General features: G+C 35.2%; 1 protein-coding gene across 7 annotated transcripts in view; it reads right to left on the bottom strand.

Moving 5' to 3' along the window:
- IFT25 (intraflagellar transport 25) overlaps positions 1-14,454 on the bottom strand; it is a 66,990-nt gene that overhangs the window by 30,980 nt on the left and 21,556 nt on the right. For 4 of the 7 annotated variants that reach the window (XM_077149573.1, XM_077149576.1, XM_077149571.1 and 1 more), the window contains exon 2: positions 9,569-9,681. In XM_077149573.1, the coding sequence (XP_077005688.1) occupies positions 9,569-9,666 (98 nt within the window). In that variant the 5' untranslated portion in view covers positions 9,667-9,681. Of the gene's footprint in view, positions 1-9,568; positions 9,682-11,456; positions 11,543-14,454 lie in introns of all 7 variants that reach the window. The other 3 variants (XM_077149574.1, XM_077149572.1, XM_077149575.1) reach the window with 1 other exon arrangement.

The raw sequence follows: 14,454 nt of genomic DNA, 5'->3' as shown, positions 1-14,454 counted from the left end.
TGGTTTGTCCAGGTGATGCCCTGATGAATCCCAGAGTGACTTGATCAGTGAGTGGAAAAGTATTTGCAAAGTCCCCTTTGGGGAATGGTGAGAATGGGGGAAATCTCAGCTTCCCCAAGTTGAATTCTTGATATTCTCACAAGCAGTGTGGACAACCAAAGCTATAGGCTGAGCCTCCAGTCTTGGGGTTTGTTCATATGAAACTTAACCCCACAGGGGACAGGTCAAGCCTACTTAAAATTAAGCCTAAGAGTCACCTCCAAGAGAACCTCTTTTGTTGCTCAGATGTGGCCTCTCTCTTCAGCCAACACAGCAAGCAGACTCACCACCCTCCCCCTGTCTACGTGGGACATGACTACCAGGGGTGTGGATCTTCCTGGCAGCGTGGGACAGAAATCCCAGAATGAGCTGAGATTCAGCATCAAGGGATTGAGAAAAACTCTAGAATGAGCTGAGACCCAGCATCAAGGGATTGAGAAAACCTTCTTGACCAAAAGGGGGAAGAGTGAAATGAGACAAAGTGTCAATGGCTGAGAGATTTCAAACAGTTGAGAGATTATCCTGGAAGTTATTCTCATCAATAAATAGATATCACCTTGTTATTTAGGAGGAAATGGAGAGGCTGGAGGGAACTGCCTGAAAATGTAGAGCTGTGTTCCAGTAGCCATGTTTCTTGATGGTGACTGTATAATGGTGTAGCTTTCACAGTGTGACTGTGTGATTGTGAAAAGCTTGTGTCTGATGCTCCTTTTAGCTACTATATCAACAGAAGAATAGAACATATGGAATAAAAATAAGTAATAGGGGGAACAAATGTTAAAATAGATTTAGTTTCAAATGCTAGTGTTCAATGAAAGGGATCAGTAATGGGTATGGCCTGTAAAATTTTTTTTTTTCTGTTTGTTATATTTTTCTGTTGTCTTTTTATTTCTTTTTCTGAATTGATGCTAATGTTCTGGGAAATGATCATGATGATGAATATGCAACTATGTGATGATATCGTGAATTGCTGAGTGCATGTGTTACGAATGTTTGTTTCTTGTAATTTTTTTTAATTAATTTTAATTAATAAAAAAAAAATGCTCAAGCAAATCTCCCAAACCAATTCAAGGAGATAAAGGAAAATATGAATAAGGAGACAAAGGATAGGACGACACTGGGTGAACATAAAGAAGAATTTGAAAGCATGCAAAGAAAATAACTGAATTTATGGGAGTGAAAGGCACAACAGATTAGATTACAAATACGCTAGAGGCATACAACAGCAGATCTGAACAGTTAGAAAAAAAAGGATCAGCAACCTACAAGCTAGGACATTCGAAATTGAACAAGCAAAAAAAACAGATAGAAAAAAGAATGGAAAATTTTGAGTAGAGTCTCAGGGAGTTGAATGACAACATGAAGCACACAAACATATGTGTCATTGGTGTCCAAATAGGAGATGGAAAGTGGAAAGAGGCAGAAAGAATATTTGAGGATAAAAGGCCGAAAATTTCCCAACTCTTATGAAAGACACAAGGATACTAGTCCAACAAGCACAACAGACACCAAACAGAACAAACCCTAATAGACACATACTAATCAGAATGTCAACCATCAAAAATAGAGAGAGAATTCTGAATGCAGCAAGAGAAAAGTGAATCATCACATGCGAGGGAACCACAATAAGATTAAGTACCAATTTCTCATCAGAAACCATTGAGATGAGAAGGCATGATATATGTTAGGTACTGAAAGAGAAAAACTGCCAACCAAGTATTCTGTATTTGGCAAAACTGTCCTTCAAAAATAAGAGAGAATTTTAAATATTCACAGATAAACGGAAACTGACAAAGTTCATCAACAAGAGACCTTTACTACAAGAAACATCAAAGGGAGTTCTGCAGGTTAACAGTATAAGACAGGAGACAGTGGCTTGGAATAGTGTGAAGAAATGAAGATTATCAGTAATGGTAACTTAAAGGGTAAAGAGAGACAAAAGGTATGAGATACAAAAATTAGAAGATAAAATGGCTGAAGGAAGTATTATCTTTACAGTACTTTAATAACACCGAATGTTAATGAATTATCTGATGAAGTGACTTTATATTTAATTTGACTTTGCGCCATTGCTGTTATATATTTTATCTATGTAATAAATCTCACCATATAATGTGGGTTTATTTCCCATGAAATAGTCATTTGTCTTTCAAAAGAAATTAAGAATAAAAAGTCTTTCATATTTACTCAAATATTTATCATTTCTGGTGCTCTTAATTTCTTCCTATAGAGTTTGAATTTCCACCTAGTGCTATCCTGCTTCAACCTCTAGAACTTCCTTTACCATTTCCTGAGTGCAGGTCTATTTGTGGTGAACAAAATATCCTTATTTTACCCTCATTTTGAAGGACATTTTTGCTAGATACAGAATTCTGGATTGAAAGAGCTTCCTTCTCACCCCCATCCCACCCCCATCTTTCTTTCAGCATTTTAAAGATATTGTTCTACTGACTAACGACTTCGTTTCTGGTGCAAAGTCAGCTGTCATTAGTACTGCTATTCACCTAATATGTAATGTGTTTTTCCACCACCCACCATTTAAAAAATTTTTTTTAATCTTTCTTTTGCAGCAATTTAACTGTGATGTAGTCTTTTGTATAGATCCTGCTAGAGTTTGTTGAGTTTCCTAGATTGTAAGTTAGCTATTTATTTTTCAATAAAATTGGGAAAAATTCAGCCGTTATAGGTTCAAATAGTTGTCTCTCTCACTCTCATTTTCTTATCCTTCGTGAAATCCAGTTCACATGTTTTATATATTTTATATTGTCCTATAGGTCACTAAGCCTCTGTTCATTTGTTCATTTGTTTTTTTCAATCTCTTTTTTCTCTCTGTTCTTCAGATGAGATTTCTCTTGATCTGTCTTCAAGCTCAACAGCTCTTTCTTCTGCAATCTCTAATCAGTTGTTAAACCCATCCACTGCAGATACCGTATTTTTCAGTTGTAAATTTTTCACTTGTTTCTTTCTTATAGTTTGTATCTATCTGCTGATACTCATTATAAGTGATCTTTTCCTTTTAAATGCTTTACTTTCAATAACTGGTCATCTGAGGTCTGTTTCTAATTTTGGGTCACATTTCCTGCTCCTCTGAAGATCTAGCAATTTTTAATTGTATGCTGAACATTACAGGGAAGCTGAACTACATTGTTTCCTTTAAATGCTGCTGAGATTTGTTAAATTCTTCATGGATCCTTTTTCCTGACAAGATTGGCATTATTCTTTATTAGAGTTTTCTATTTCAGTTTGGGACTTAGTCCTGGAGTCCTTTACTCTCGGACATGCTCCTCATTCCCAGTCATTTTCCTCACTCGTAAGGCATGGCCTTTCTTGGTTCTCAACTGAATACAAATTTGACTGGACATGCAACTTCACATAGCAATGCAAAGCACCTGGTATTTCCAAATCACCAGGCCTAATGGAGGCTCACCCTGTGCATGCTCAGTTCAAATCTAGTAGAACTAATAGAAGAATTCACCAAGATTGCGAGAAACAGGACCAATATACAAAAATCAATTGTATTTCTATACACTTGCAATAACAGTCCTAAAATAAAATGAAGAAAACATCTCAGCAAATATGCCAAGAAGTTTCCCCCAACCATGATTTCTAGGAAACCCAACAAGCCCACCTCAGCCAAAGTTCATTGGTTCTCTGACAGCTGCAATCTTGAGATAAATTCCCCTTAACCCTGCATGACTACAGCAGCACTTAAATTTTAAATCTCACCAATGAAAGCTACCAACTCCCAACCTAGCCCCCTGCTTCCAAAACTAACCAATGGAAACTTGCCAACTTCCTGCTCCCAAGCTAGACAAAGAAGACCTACCACTTCCCTTTCCCTATTTCCTGTCAACCCTCCTAAATAACTTGTACCCCTTCCCTGCTCAGTGTTGTCACCATCCTAGGCTTCAGCCTGCTTGTGCACAGCCTCCCAATAATGCTCCTTTGATCAAAAAAAGAAGAAAAATGAAGAAAAACAGTTCCAATTACAATAGTACCTAAAAGAATAAAATACATAGGAATAAATTTGACAAAAGAAATACAAAATGTACACTCTGAAAGCTACAAAACACCATTGAAAGGAATGAAAGAAGAGCTAAATAAATGGAAAGAAATGCCATGTTTATGGATTGGAAGACCTAATACTGGCAAATGGCAATACTCCCCAAATTGACCTAGAAATTCAACACAATCACTATCAAAGTCCCAGTTGGCTTTTTTGCAGAAATTGGCATGTTGATCCTAAAACTCATTTGTAAATTCAAGAAGCCCAGAATAGTCAAAACAATCTTGAAAAAGAAGAACAAAGTTGGAGGATTCACACTTCCTAATTTCAAAAACTTACTACAAAGCTAAAGTCAGTACTCAAGACATGTTACTGGCATTAGGATAGACATACAGACCAGCAGAATAGAGGGTGCACCGTTGGTTCAGTGGTAGAATGCTTGCCTGCCTTGAAAAAGATTCCTAGCCCATGCACCAAGCCCCCCGCCCCCCCCCAAAAAAAGTACCAAAATTAGATCAATAGAATAGAATTGTGAGTCCAGAAAAAAACTCTCACATATATGGTCAATTGATTTTTGACAAAGGTGCCAAAACAATTCAATGGAAAAAGAACAGTCTTTTCAACAAATGGGACAACTGAATATTCACATGCTAAAGAATGAAGTTGGTCCCCTATTTCACACGATATACAAAAATTAACTCAAAATGGCTCAAAGATCTAAATAAACAACTAAAGCTACAAAACTCATAGAAGAAAACATAGGAGTGAATCCTCATGACCTTGGATTAGGCAATGGTTTCTTATTTAAGACAACAAAAGCACAAGCAATGAAATAAAAAATAAATAATTGGACTTCAACAAAATTAAAAACTCTTCTGCTTCAAAGGACATCATCAAGAAAGTTGAAAAGACAACACACAGAATAGGAGAAAATACATACATGATAAGGAACTTATATAAAGAATATATATATGGAGAACTCTTCTAAGTCAGTAATAAAAAGATAAATCAATCCATTAAAAATGGACAAATGATTTGAATAGATATTTCTCCAAAGAAGATAGATACATAAGTGACCAAAAAAGCACATGAAAAGATGTTCAACATCATTAGCAATCAGGGAAATACAAATCAAAAATGAGATATCACCTAATACCTACTAGGATGGATGTAATAATAAAGACAGATAACCACAAATATTGGTGAGGATATGGAGAAATTGGAATTTTCATATAATGCTGGTGAAAATATAAAATAGTGCAGAAGCTTTGGAAAGAGTTCTTCAAAAGATTAAACAAAGGGTTTTCATAGGACCAAGTAATTCTACTCCTCGGAACATAATCAAGAGAAATGAAGATGTATGTCCACACAAAAACTTCTAGATGCATGTTCATAGCAACATTTTTCATAATAGCCATAAAGTGTAAACAACCCAGATATCCATCAACTAGGTGGGCAAATTAATGAATAAATAAAATGTGGTATATCCATTCAATGGAATTTTATTCAGCAATAAAAAGGAATGAAATACTGATACATGCTACAGTACTGATGAACCTTGAAAACATTATGTAAATGAAAGAAGCCAAGAACAAAAGACTACAAATGTATGATTCCCTATATATGAAATATCAATCTACAGAAACAGAAAATAGATTAGTGATTGTCCAGGGTTGGCGGAGATGGGGAGTGACTGCTTAAGGGTGAAGTGTTTATTTTGGGGATAATGACAATGTTTTAAAATTGATTGTGGTGATGGCTGCATAACTTTGTGAATTTGCTGGGAGCGACTGAAGTGTACACTTCAAATGGGTGAATTGTATAATATGTGAATTGTATCTCAATAAAGGTGTTATAAAAAAAAAAAGCAGCCAGATTTCCTGACGCACAATCCTGTTTTTTTTTTTTACATTATACTTACTATTTTATGATTTCTTTTTATATATATTTACATGGCTTTAAATTTATTTGGATTATTAATTTAATCAAACAATTTATTAAGTAGATTTTAATTGCCCTATGTTTCTCCTTGGGCAGTTTCAGTGAACATAATCAATAATGATATCAAATAATATGTAAAGACACACTTGGATGTTAAAGCACATATAACTGAATCTTCTTTCTCTCAATTAGATATAATGATTTCATCAAAATAATAGCTTTCTCTTAAATAAGGCTTTATAATTAAATGTCTATTATTCCATATGATTTTTTTCACAACTTTGGAAGGTGGGGAGGGAAGGTATAACTATCCCCATTTTTTCAGAACAGAAAACTGAGGCTTAAAGGGGTAAACTAACTAGCTCAAGATAATAATCTACTTCACTTTAATATTATTCTTCTACATTAAGCCAAAAGGATCAGTTCATTCTCTTCTAATTTTTTCCCTAATATAGAACTTCTTTTCTCCTCTTTCATTGATATATTAAATAGTAATGGCAAGTGGAGAGTCAAGGGGAAGTAAATATATAATCATTTTCTTTAGCTCTTATTTCTGAGAAAATTAAGAATTAGGAGCAGGCCAATTTCACTGGCCAATATGGTCAAATTTATGACACTGTTTTCTATATCTATTTAGATAAAACCACTGGTGAGCAGAGAATAATTTTTAATGTCTACTATATAAGTCTAATTGTTCTTTGCTCAAATACATATGTATTAAAAGTCTCTGATATGTTTTCTTCAGTTAGTGGGACAGTAACTATTTTATTCCACATGGATTTCTTTACTAAGGGCTTTTGTCTAATCTAAAAAATAGCACATCTTTAATCATTCATTAATACGAACTGATAAGGCCTAAAATATTTTCTGTGCAGATGACAGCTAATTCTAATGATTTGTAAACACATTCCCTTGAAAGAAAGGTCATCAGAAGCATTCAAGGTAAACTGATTATTCCTCGGAAAATTAATTTATCTCCAAGAAGCTACGAGGAGTGTTTCTGGAAAGATCTCTATTTCTGAGAAATAATTTAAGGCAAAACTCAATAGTTCTTTGTATCCTCACAGTAGTTCTCACATTAATTTTTTTATTCCAAGACAGAGTGGGGTAAGTAGCTATCACTTGAATTTAATGAAATGAAAACCTAAGAATTAGGAAGCACAAGTAAAAAGCAGATATTAAATTTTAAGTTTGAGTTATAGCGTACTCAAAAGAATCCTGAACTAGCAGTTAGAAGACACAATGTTTGTCTTGATTCTGACCTCAGATTACCTTTGTACTTTTACCTCTGATCATCCTTTCTCTCATCTTCACAATGTGGTTGAAAATACTCCCCAAGTTTACTGTAAGGGTCAAATGACATAATAACTATGAAACTATAAAGCTCTATGCTAATTTTTACAGATATTATATATATAACTGATTATTCACAAACACTTGTATGTATCTCCTCAGCTAATTCCCAATATTACTGGAGTTTAACTAGTATTTGATGGGCTAGTTCAACAGAACTCAACAAATATTTGAAGACATTGTAGAGTCAAAGATGAACAAGATATAATCTCTAACTGCTAGGAATTCACAGTTGAGAGAAAAGGCAAGGATTAAAAATAAACAATTACACTGGCCATTAGAGAAATGCCAATCAAAACCACAATGAGATATCATCTCACACCCACCAGAATGGCCATTATCAACAAAACAGAAAATGACAAGTGCTGGAGAGGATGCGGAGAAAGAGGCACACTTATCCACTGTTGGTGGGAATGTCAAATGGTGCAACCACTGTGGAAGGCAGTTTGGCGGTTCCTCAAAAAGCTGAATATAGAATTGCCATATGACCCAGCAATACCATTGCTAGGTATCTACTCAAAGGACTTAAGGGCAAAGACACAAAAGGACATTTGCACACCAATGTTTATAGCAGCGTTATTTACAATTGCAAAGAGATGGAAACAGCCAAAATGTCCATCAACAGACGAGTGGCTAAACAAACTGGTATATACATACGATGGAAGATTATGCAGCTTTAAGACAGAATAAACTTATGAAGCATGTAATAACATGGATGGACCTAGAGAGCATTATGCTGAGTGAGTCTAGCCAAAAACTAAAGGACAAATACTGTATGGTCCCACTGATGTGAACCGACATTCGAGAATAAACTTGGAATATGTCATTGGTAACAGAGTCCAGCAGGAGTTAGAAACAGGATAAGATAATGGGTAATTGGAGCTGAAGGGATACAGACTGTGCAACAGGACTAGATACAAAAACTCAAAAATGGACAGCACAATAATACCTAATTGTAAAGTAATCATGTTGAAACACTGAATGAAGCTGCATCTGAGCTATAGGTTTTTTTTTTTGTCTGTTTGTTTGTTTGTCTTTTTTTTTTACTATTATTATTTTTATTTTTTTCTCTATATTAACATTCTATATCTTTTTCTGTTGTTTTGCTAGTTCTTTTCCTAAATCGATGCAAAAGTACTAAGAAATGATGATCATGCATCTATGTGATGATGTTAAGAATTACTGATTGCATATGTAGAATGGAATGATTTCTAAATGCTGGGTTAATTTCTTTTTTTTTTCTTTAATTAATAAAAAAAAACAATTATACTATAAAGGAATAAATAAAGTAATAGAGGTGTCTATTAAGTGCTGTGGGAGCTCAGGAAAGAGATAAACTAATCCTACCTGAGGCAGAAGGGACAGATGTCAGATAGAAAATAACAACTAGCCTTAAAGGAAGAGAAGTTGCTGGCATTTCATCCAGACAACTGGACTTCACAATAGAACACAAGAATCACATGATCTCTGTATTAAAGCTGGCTGTATTACTTTTAATAGTTAAAAGTACTACTTAACCTATTTAGTCCTCTCCTATCACAAGTTGGAAATGAAGAGTTTAGACCAGATGAACTCTAAGCTATGAGTCCAACTTTGGTAATTGTACAGATACCACGAAAAAGCTCAAGAGTGTGAGAAAATAAGCCAGAAGTATTTAAAAAGGAGTTTTCCTGTTAAAGTACTTTTTCATGGAATTTAAAAGCCTGAGAAGGACACTATTCTCTACCTAGAATAAGCTCTGTCACGGTGAAAAGTGGAAACTGGAATAATATCAAGGAGCTGAGCCACAAACAGAAAAGGAGGATGGCAGGGAGTGAAGCACTCACTTCAGCCAAGGTGCTGCTCAGCCCCAGTAAGAAAGCAGGCAGTAGATAGGGAGTTGCAATGTTCACATTCCTATTTACAAACAAAAACTTGGAACAAAATTATAACTAGACCTTAATATTTACTTCTATAAAATGGGGTGGTGATGGTGTTTGAGTTTTTGCCTTGTTAAACCACTTCCTTAAAAAAAAAAATATTTGTACACTGAAGTCAGTTTAGGAATTACAAAACTAAATTAGTTGCAGGAATGGTACCAAAGGAATGCTATCAGGTAATCTAGCTCACCAAACATTTATTAAACCGCGTACAACAATGCTAGTTGTTATGAAACACATGGTCTCAATAGTCAAGGCATTCCCTGCTGTAAAATTAAGACTTTAAGGAAGAAAGAACAGTAACTCTTACCCATCAATGATATTTTCAGGAGGGTGTTTATCGTCACTGGATGTAGCTAAAATCACTTCAGCCCCTTCGGAGCTCAAACAGAGATCAACTTTTCTCATCTTAAAGTGTTTAACCTGCAAATAGAAAATAAAACAATTAAGGACAAAACCTTCTTGATGTTCTGAACTTTATCTGAGAAAAAAAAGAGAGAGGGAAAGCGTGTTGCCTAGCACAGTTTAACACCCAAGCTATTCAACAAGCAAGAGGGACTCTTACATGTTTATTTACATAAATAAACTTCTGACTTCGGGCCATGAATAATCTGTTAGATATGACTATATCCACCTGCTCTGCCACAGAAAAACACGTCCCTACTGCCGTAACTGACATCAATTTTCTGCTTCGAAAAATAAAAGCTCTCAATAGTTGTACAGAAAAAACAAGCTAGAGTGACAAATATTAAAAAGTTATTCATAGTTGTTATATTTCTAAGATTAACAAAAATCTGGAGGATACAAATAGATGCTTTTTGGTTATTTTTCCATACCTTTTTTAATTGGAGTCAAAATCGGTATTTTTTTTTACATTTTAAAAGATACCTTATCATCAACATTATGTTTTCAACAAGTATGTGAAATAAAAGATGACCTTTACTTATCTTTAAATTCCAAAGCAGTGGTTTAAAGACATTTCTGTTGTAGAATAATATTTTAAGTTTAACGAAAGTACCCTGAAAAGGTTATTTTGAGCCCTACTATGGACCCTGGACAGTAAGACAGAGGGAGGGAGAGAGAGAGAGAGGCTATCACATTGCACTCACTCTCCCTTGATCAGGTGGTAATGGAGCACAACCAATGCACAGATGTGAAGTGACTAACAAAGAGTTAAAGGAGAGACAGCATTTAGAAGGGGAAGAAAGGCTTCCAATGATACACAATACACTTCATATCCTGGCCCCACTCTAACTTTTTTCATGAAATATTTCAAATAAACAAACAAACAAAAAATTACAGACATGAAGCCAGACATATCAACCAATGGAATGGAACTGAGATTTGAAAAATAAACCCTCACATAATAAACTATGGTCAATTAATTTAGGTAAAGGTGCGAAGTCCACTCCATGGGGAAAGAAAAGTCTCTTCAACAAATGATGTGGGAAAACAGGATATTCATATGCAGAAGAATGAAGTTAGACTCTTACCTTACAACATAAACAAAAATTGACTTGAAATGGATCAAAGACCTAAATACTGTATAAGAACAAAAACTAAAAAACCCCCAAATGAAAACATAGAGAGGCATCTTCAGGACCTTGTGTTATACAGTGGTTTCTTAGATTTTATATCAAAAGCCCAAGCAACAAAGAAAAAAATAGATAAATGGGACCTCATCAAAACTAAAAACTTTTGTGCATCAAAGGACTTCATCATGAAAGTAAAAAGATAGCCTATGGAATGGGTGAAAATATTTTGGAAACCACATATCTGATAAGGGTTTAATATTGAAATATACAGAAATCCTACAACTCAACAACAAAAAGACAACCCAACCGAAAAAATAGGCCAAGGTTTGAAAAGACAATTCTCCAAAGAAAATAAACAAATGGCCAAAAAAAAAAAGAACATGAAAAGATGTTCAATATCATTAGCCATTAAGGAAATGCATGATGAGATACCATTTCATACCCACTAGAATGGCAACTATTAAAAAAATGGAAAATAAGTGTTGGAGAGGATGTGGAGTGTTCTAGTTTGCTAGCTGCCAGAATGCAATATACCAGAAACGGAATGGCTTTTAAAAGGGGTGATTTAATGAGTTACTAGCTTACAGTTCTAAGGCCGAGAAAATGTCCCCATTACAACAAGTCTATAGTAATGTCCAATCAAAGGCATCCAGGGAAAGATACCTTGGTTCAAGAAGGCCGATGAAGTTCAGGGTTTCTCTCTCATCTGGAAAGGCACATGGTGAACACGGTCAGGGCTCCTCTCTCAGCTGGAAGGGCACATAGCGAATACGGCGTCATCTGCTAGCTTTCTCTCCTGGCTTCCTATTTCGTGAAGCTCCCCGGAAGGCGTTTTCCTTCTTCAACTCCAAAGGTTGCTGGCTCATGGACTCTGCATCATGGTGCTGCAGCATTCTCTGCTCTCTCTGAGTCTCTCATTCTCCTCTTTTATAGGACTTCAGTAAACCAATCAAGACCCACTCAAATGGGTGGAGACATGTCATCCCCTAATCCAGTTTAACAACCATTCTTAACTAAATCACATCAACCAGGGAGATGATCTCATTACAGTTTCAAATATACAGTACTGAATAGGGATGATTCTACCTTTATGAAATGGGATTTATATTAAAACATGGCTTTCTTTGGGGGCATATATCCTTTCAAACCAGCACATGGAGAAACAGGAACACTTGTTGATTGCTGGTGGGAATGTAAAATGTTGCAGTGTGGCAGTTTCTAAGAAAGTTAAGTATAGAATTACCACATGACCTAGAAATCCCACTTATAGGTATATGTCAAAAAGAATTGAAAGAAGGATACAAACAGGTATTTGCACACTAATTTTCACAGTGGCATTATTCAAAGTTCCAAAAGCTCAAAGGAGAAGGAGGAGTTATAACAGAGAAGGTAGTATTTAACAAATGAGTATGACTGCTGTATCAATATATTGATATTTCTTTTTAGCCTCCAGAGTCTTGGAGCAGCAAGAAGGGAAAACTAATATTGTGGAACAGTAACCCATAACAAACTCTGAAACCTGTTCTATAATTACTTGTTAAATTGTACTTTGTAATTTATTACTTTTTTTGTATTTATGTTACATTTCACAATAAAAATTATTAAAACAAAACCAAAAATACAACTGCAAAACACTCAGTGAACCCTAATGGAGACTACGGACTATGCTTCATCAATTATTAACAAAGGTACCACACTTATGCAAAATGTTAATAGGAAAAATTGTTTGTGGGAGGGGGGAGGTATTTATGCATAATTTTTCTGTAAACCTACAATTTCTCTAATTTAAAAAAATCAAGAAAAGCAAAATACAGACAATATTATATAAACCAATTATGTGCCCATGCCCAGATTTAATGAACTTTAACATTTTGCCATATCTACTTTATAGTCTTTAAAGAAATAAGTAGTCTTACACTGATCTCATTCCTTTCCTTCCCCAGAGGTAACAACTATTCTGAAGATGGTGAATATTCCTTTACATCTTAGATGGTTTCATAATGTATATATTCTCCCCAAACATAACCATGGTCCTTATTTCTGATAACATAGATTAATTTTACCTGAATCATACATTTATACTCATTTGTATCTAGCTTCTTTCACTCATCATTTTGTTTGCAAGATTTATTCATGTTGTGTATAGCATGTGATTATATGAATACAATTATTTAACCATTCCATGGCTGATGGGTGTTTGGGTCCTTTACAATGTGAGGTTCTTAGGAACGCTGCTGCTACGAACCTTCTTATACATGTCTTTGGATGCACATATGTATGAATTTCAGTTGGTATATAACGATGAGGAAAATTATTGAGCTATAATGATACACATGCCAACTGTAATAAACATTAGATAGTACCAGATATTCTAAAAGTGAGATTACCAATGTATTCTTGCACCAACAGAATTCTGACAGTTCAACACCCTTGTCAACATTTGGTATCGTCAATCTTATTAATTTCCAGCAATTTTAATGAATGAATAGTGATATATTCTTATGGTTTTAATCGGCATTTCCTGAATTCTAAAGACATTGAATTCCTTTTCATGTTTAACGGCCATTTGAACAACCTTGTGTGAAATGCTATACAAATCTGTTGCTCCCATTTCTACTGAGTCACCTGTCATTTGCTTACTGACTTTTAAAAATTGTTTTATTTTTATATTGTGGTTTTATATATATATATATATATATATATATATACACACACATATATAAAACATGAAAGTTAGCCATTATAACCATTTTTAAGTGAAATTTAATGGTATTACATTCACAGTGTTGGACAACCATCACCACTATCTGGTTTTTCATTTCACAAACAGGAACTCTGCCTCCATTAAGCAGTAACTCCCCATTGCCCCAGCCCCCAGCCTTTGGTAACCTCTAATCTACTTTCCATCTCTATGAATATGCCTATCCTAGATATTTCATGGAATCACACAATGTCCTTTTGTGTCTGGCTTATTTCACTCAGCATCATGTTTTCGAGGTTCATTCATGGTGTCACATACGTCAGAACTTCATTCCTTTTTTTAAAACCTTTTTCATTGTATAACATACATATATACAAAGCAAAGAAAGAAAAAAGCAATAATTTTCAAAACACACTTCAACAAGTGGTTACAGAACAGATCCTAGAGTTTATCAGGGGCTACCCTTCTATCATCTCAGATTTTTCCTTCTAGCTGCTCCAAAACACTGGAGGCTAGAAGGAATATTAAAATAGTGATTCAGCAGCCATCCTGTTTGTTAAATTCCATTTTCTCTGTTATACCTTCTGTTCTAGTTTGCTAGCTGCTGGAATGCAATATACCAGAAACGGAGTGGCTTTTAACAAGGGGAATTTAATGAGTTGCTAGTTTACAGATCTAAGGCCGAGAAAATGTCCCAATTAAAACAAGTCTATAGAAATGTCCAATCAAAGGCATCCGGGGAAAGATACCTTGGTTCAAGAAGGCCGATGAAGTTCAGGGTTTCTCTCTCATCTGGAAAGGCACATGGTGAACGCAGTCAGGGCTTCTCTCTCAGCTGGAAGGGCACATGGCAGACACAGCGTCATCTGCTAGCTTACTCTCCTGGCTTCTGGTTTCATGAAGCTCCCCGGGAGGCATTTCCCTTCTTCATCTCCAAACGTCGCTGGCTGGTGGACTCTC

The sequence above is a fragment of the Tamandua tetradactyla genome, chromosome 2, assembly GCF_023851605.1.
Source record: "Tamandua tetradactyla isolate mTamTet1 chromosome 2, mTamTet1.pri, whole genome shotgun sequence".
In the NCBI taxonomy this organism is placed as follows: Eukaryota; Metazoa; Chordata; class Mammalia; order Pilosa; family Myrmecophagidae; genus Tamandua; species Tamandua tetradactyla.
Note: the sequence above shows the minus strand (reverse complement) of the source record. Positions and strands in the feature narration are given on the sequence as shown.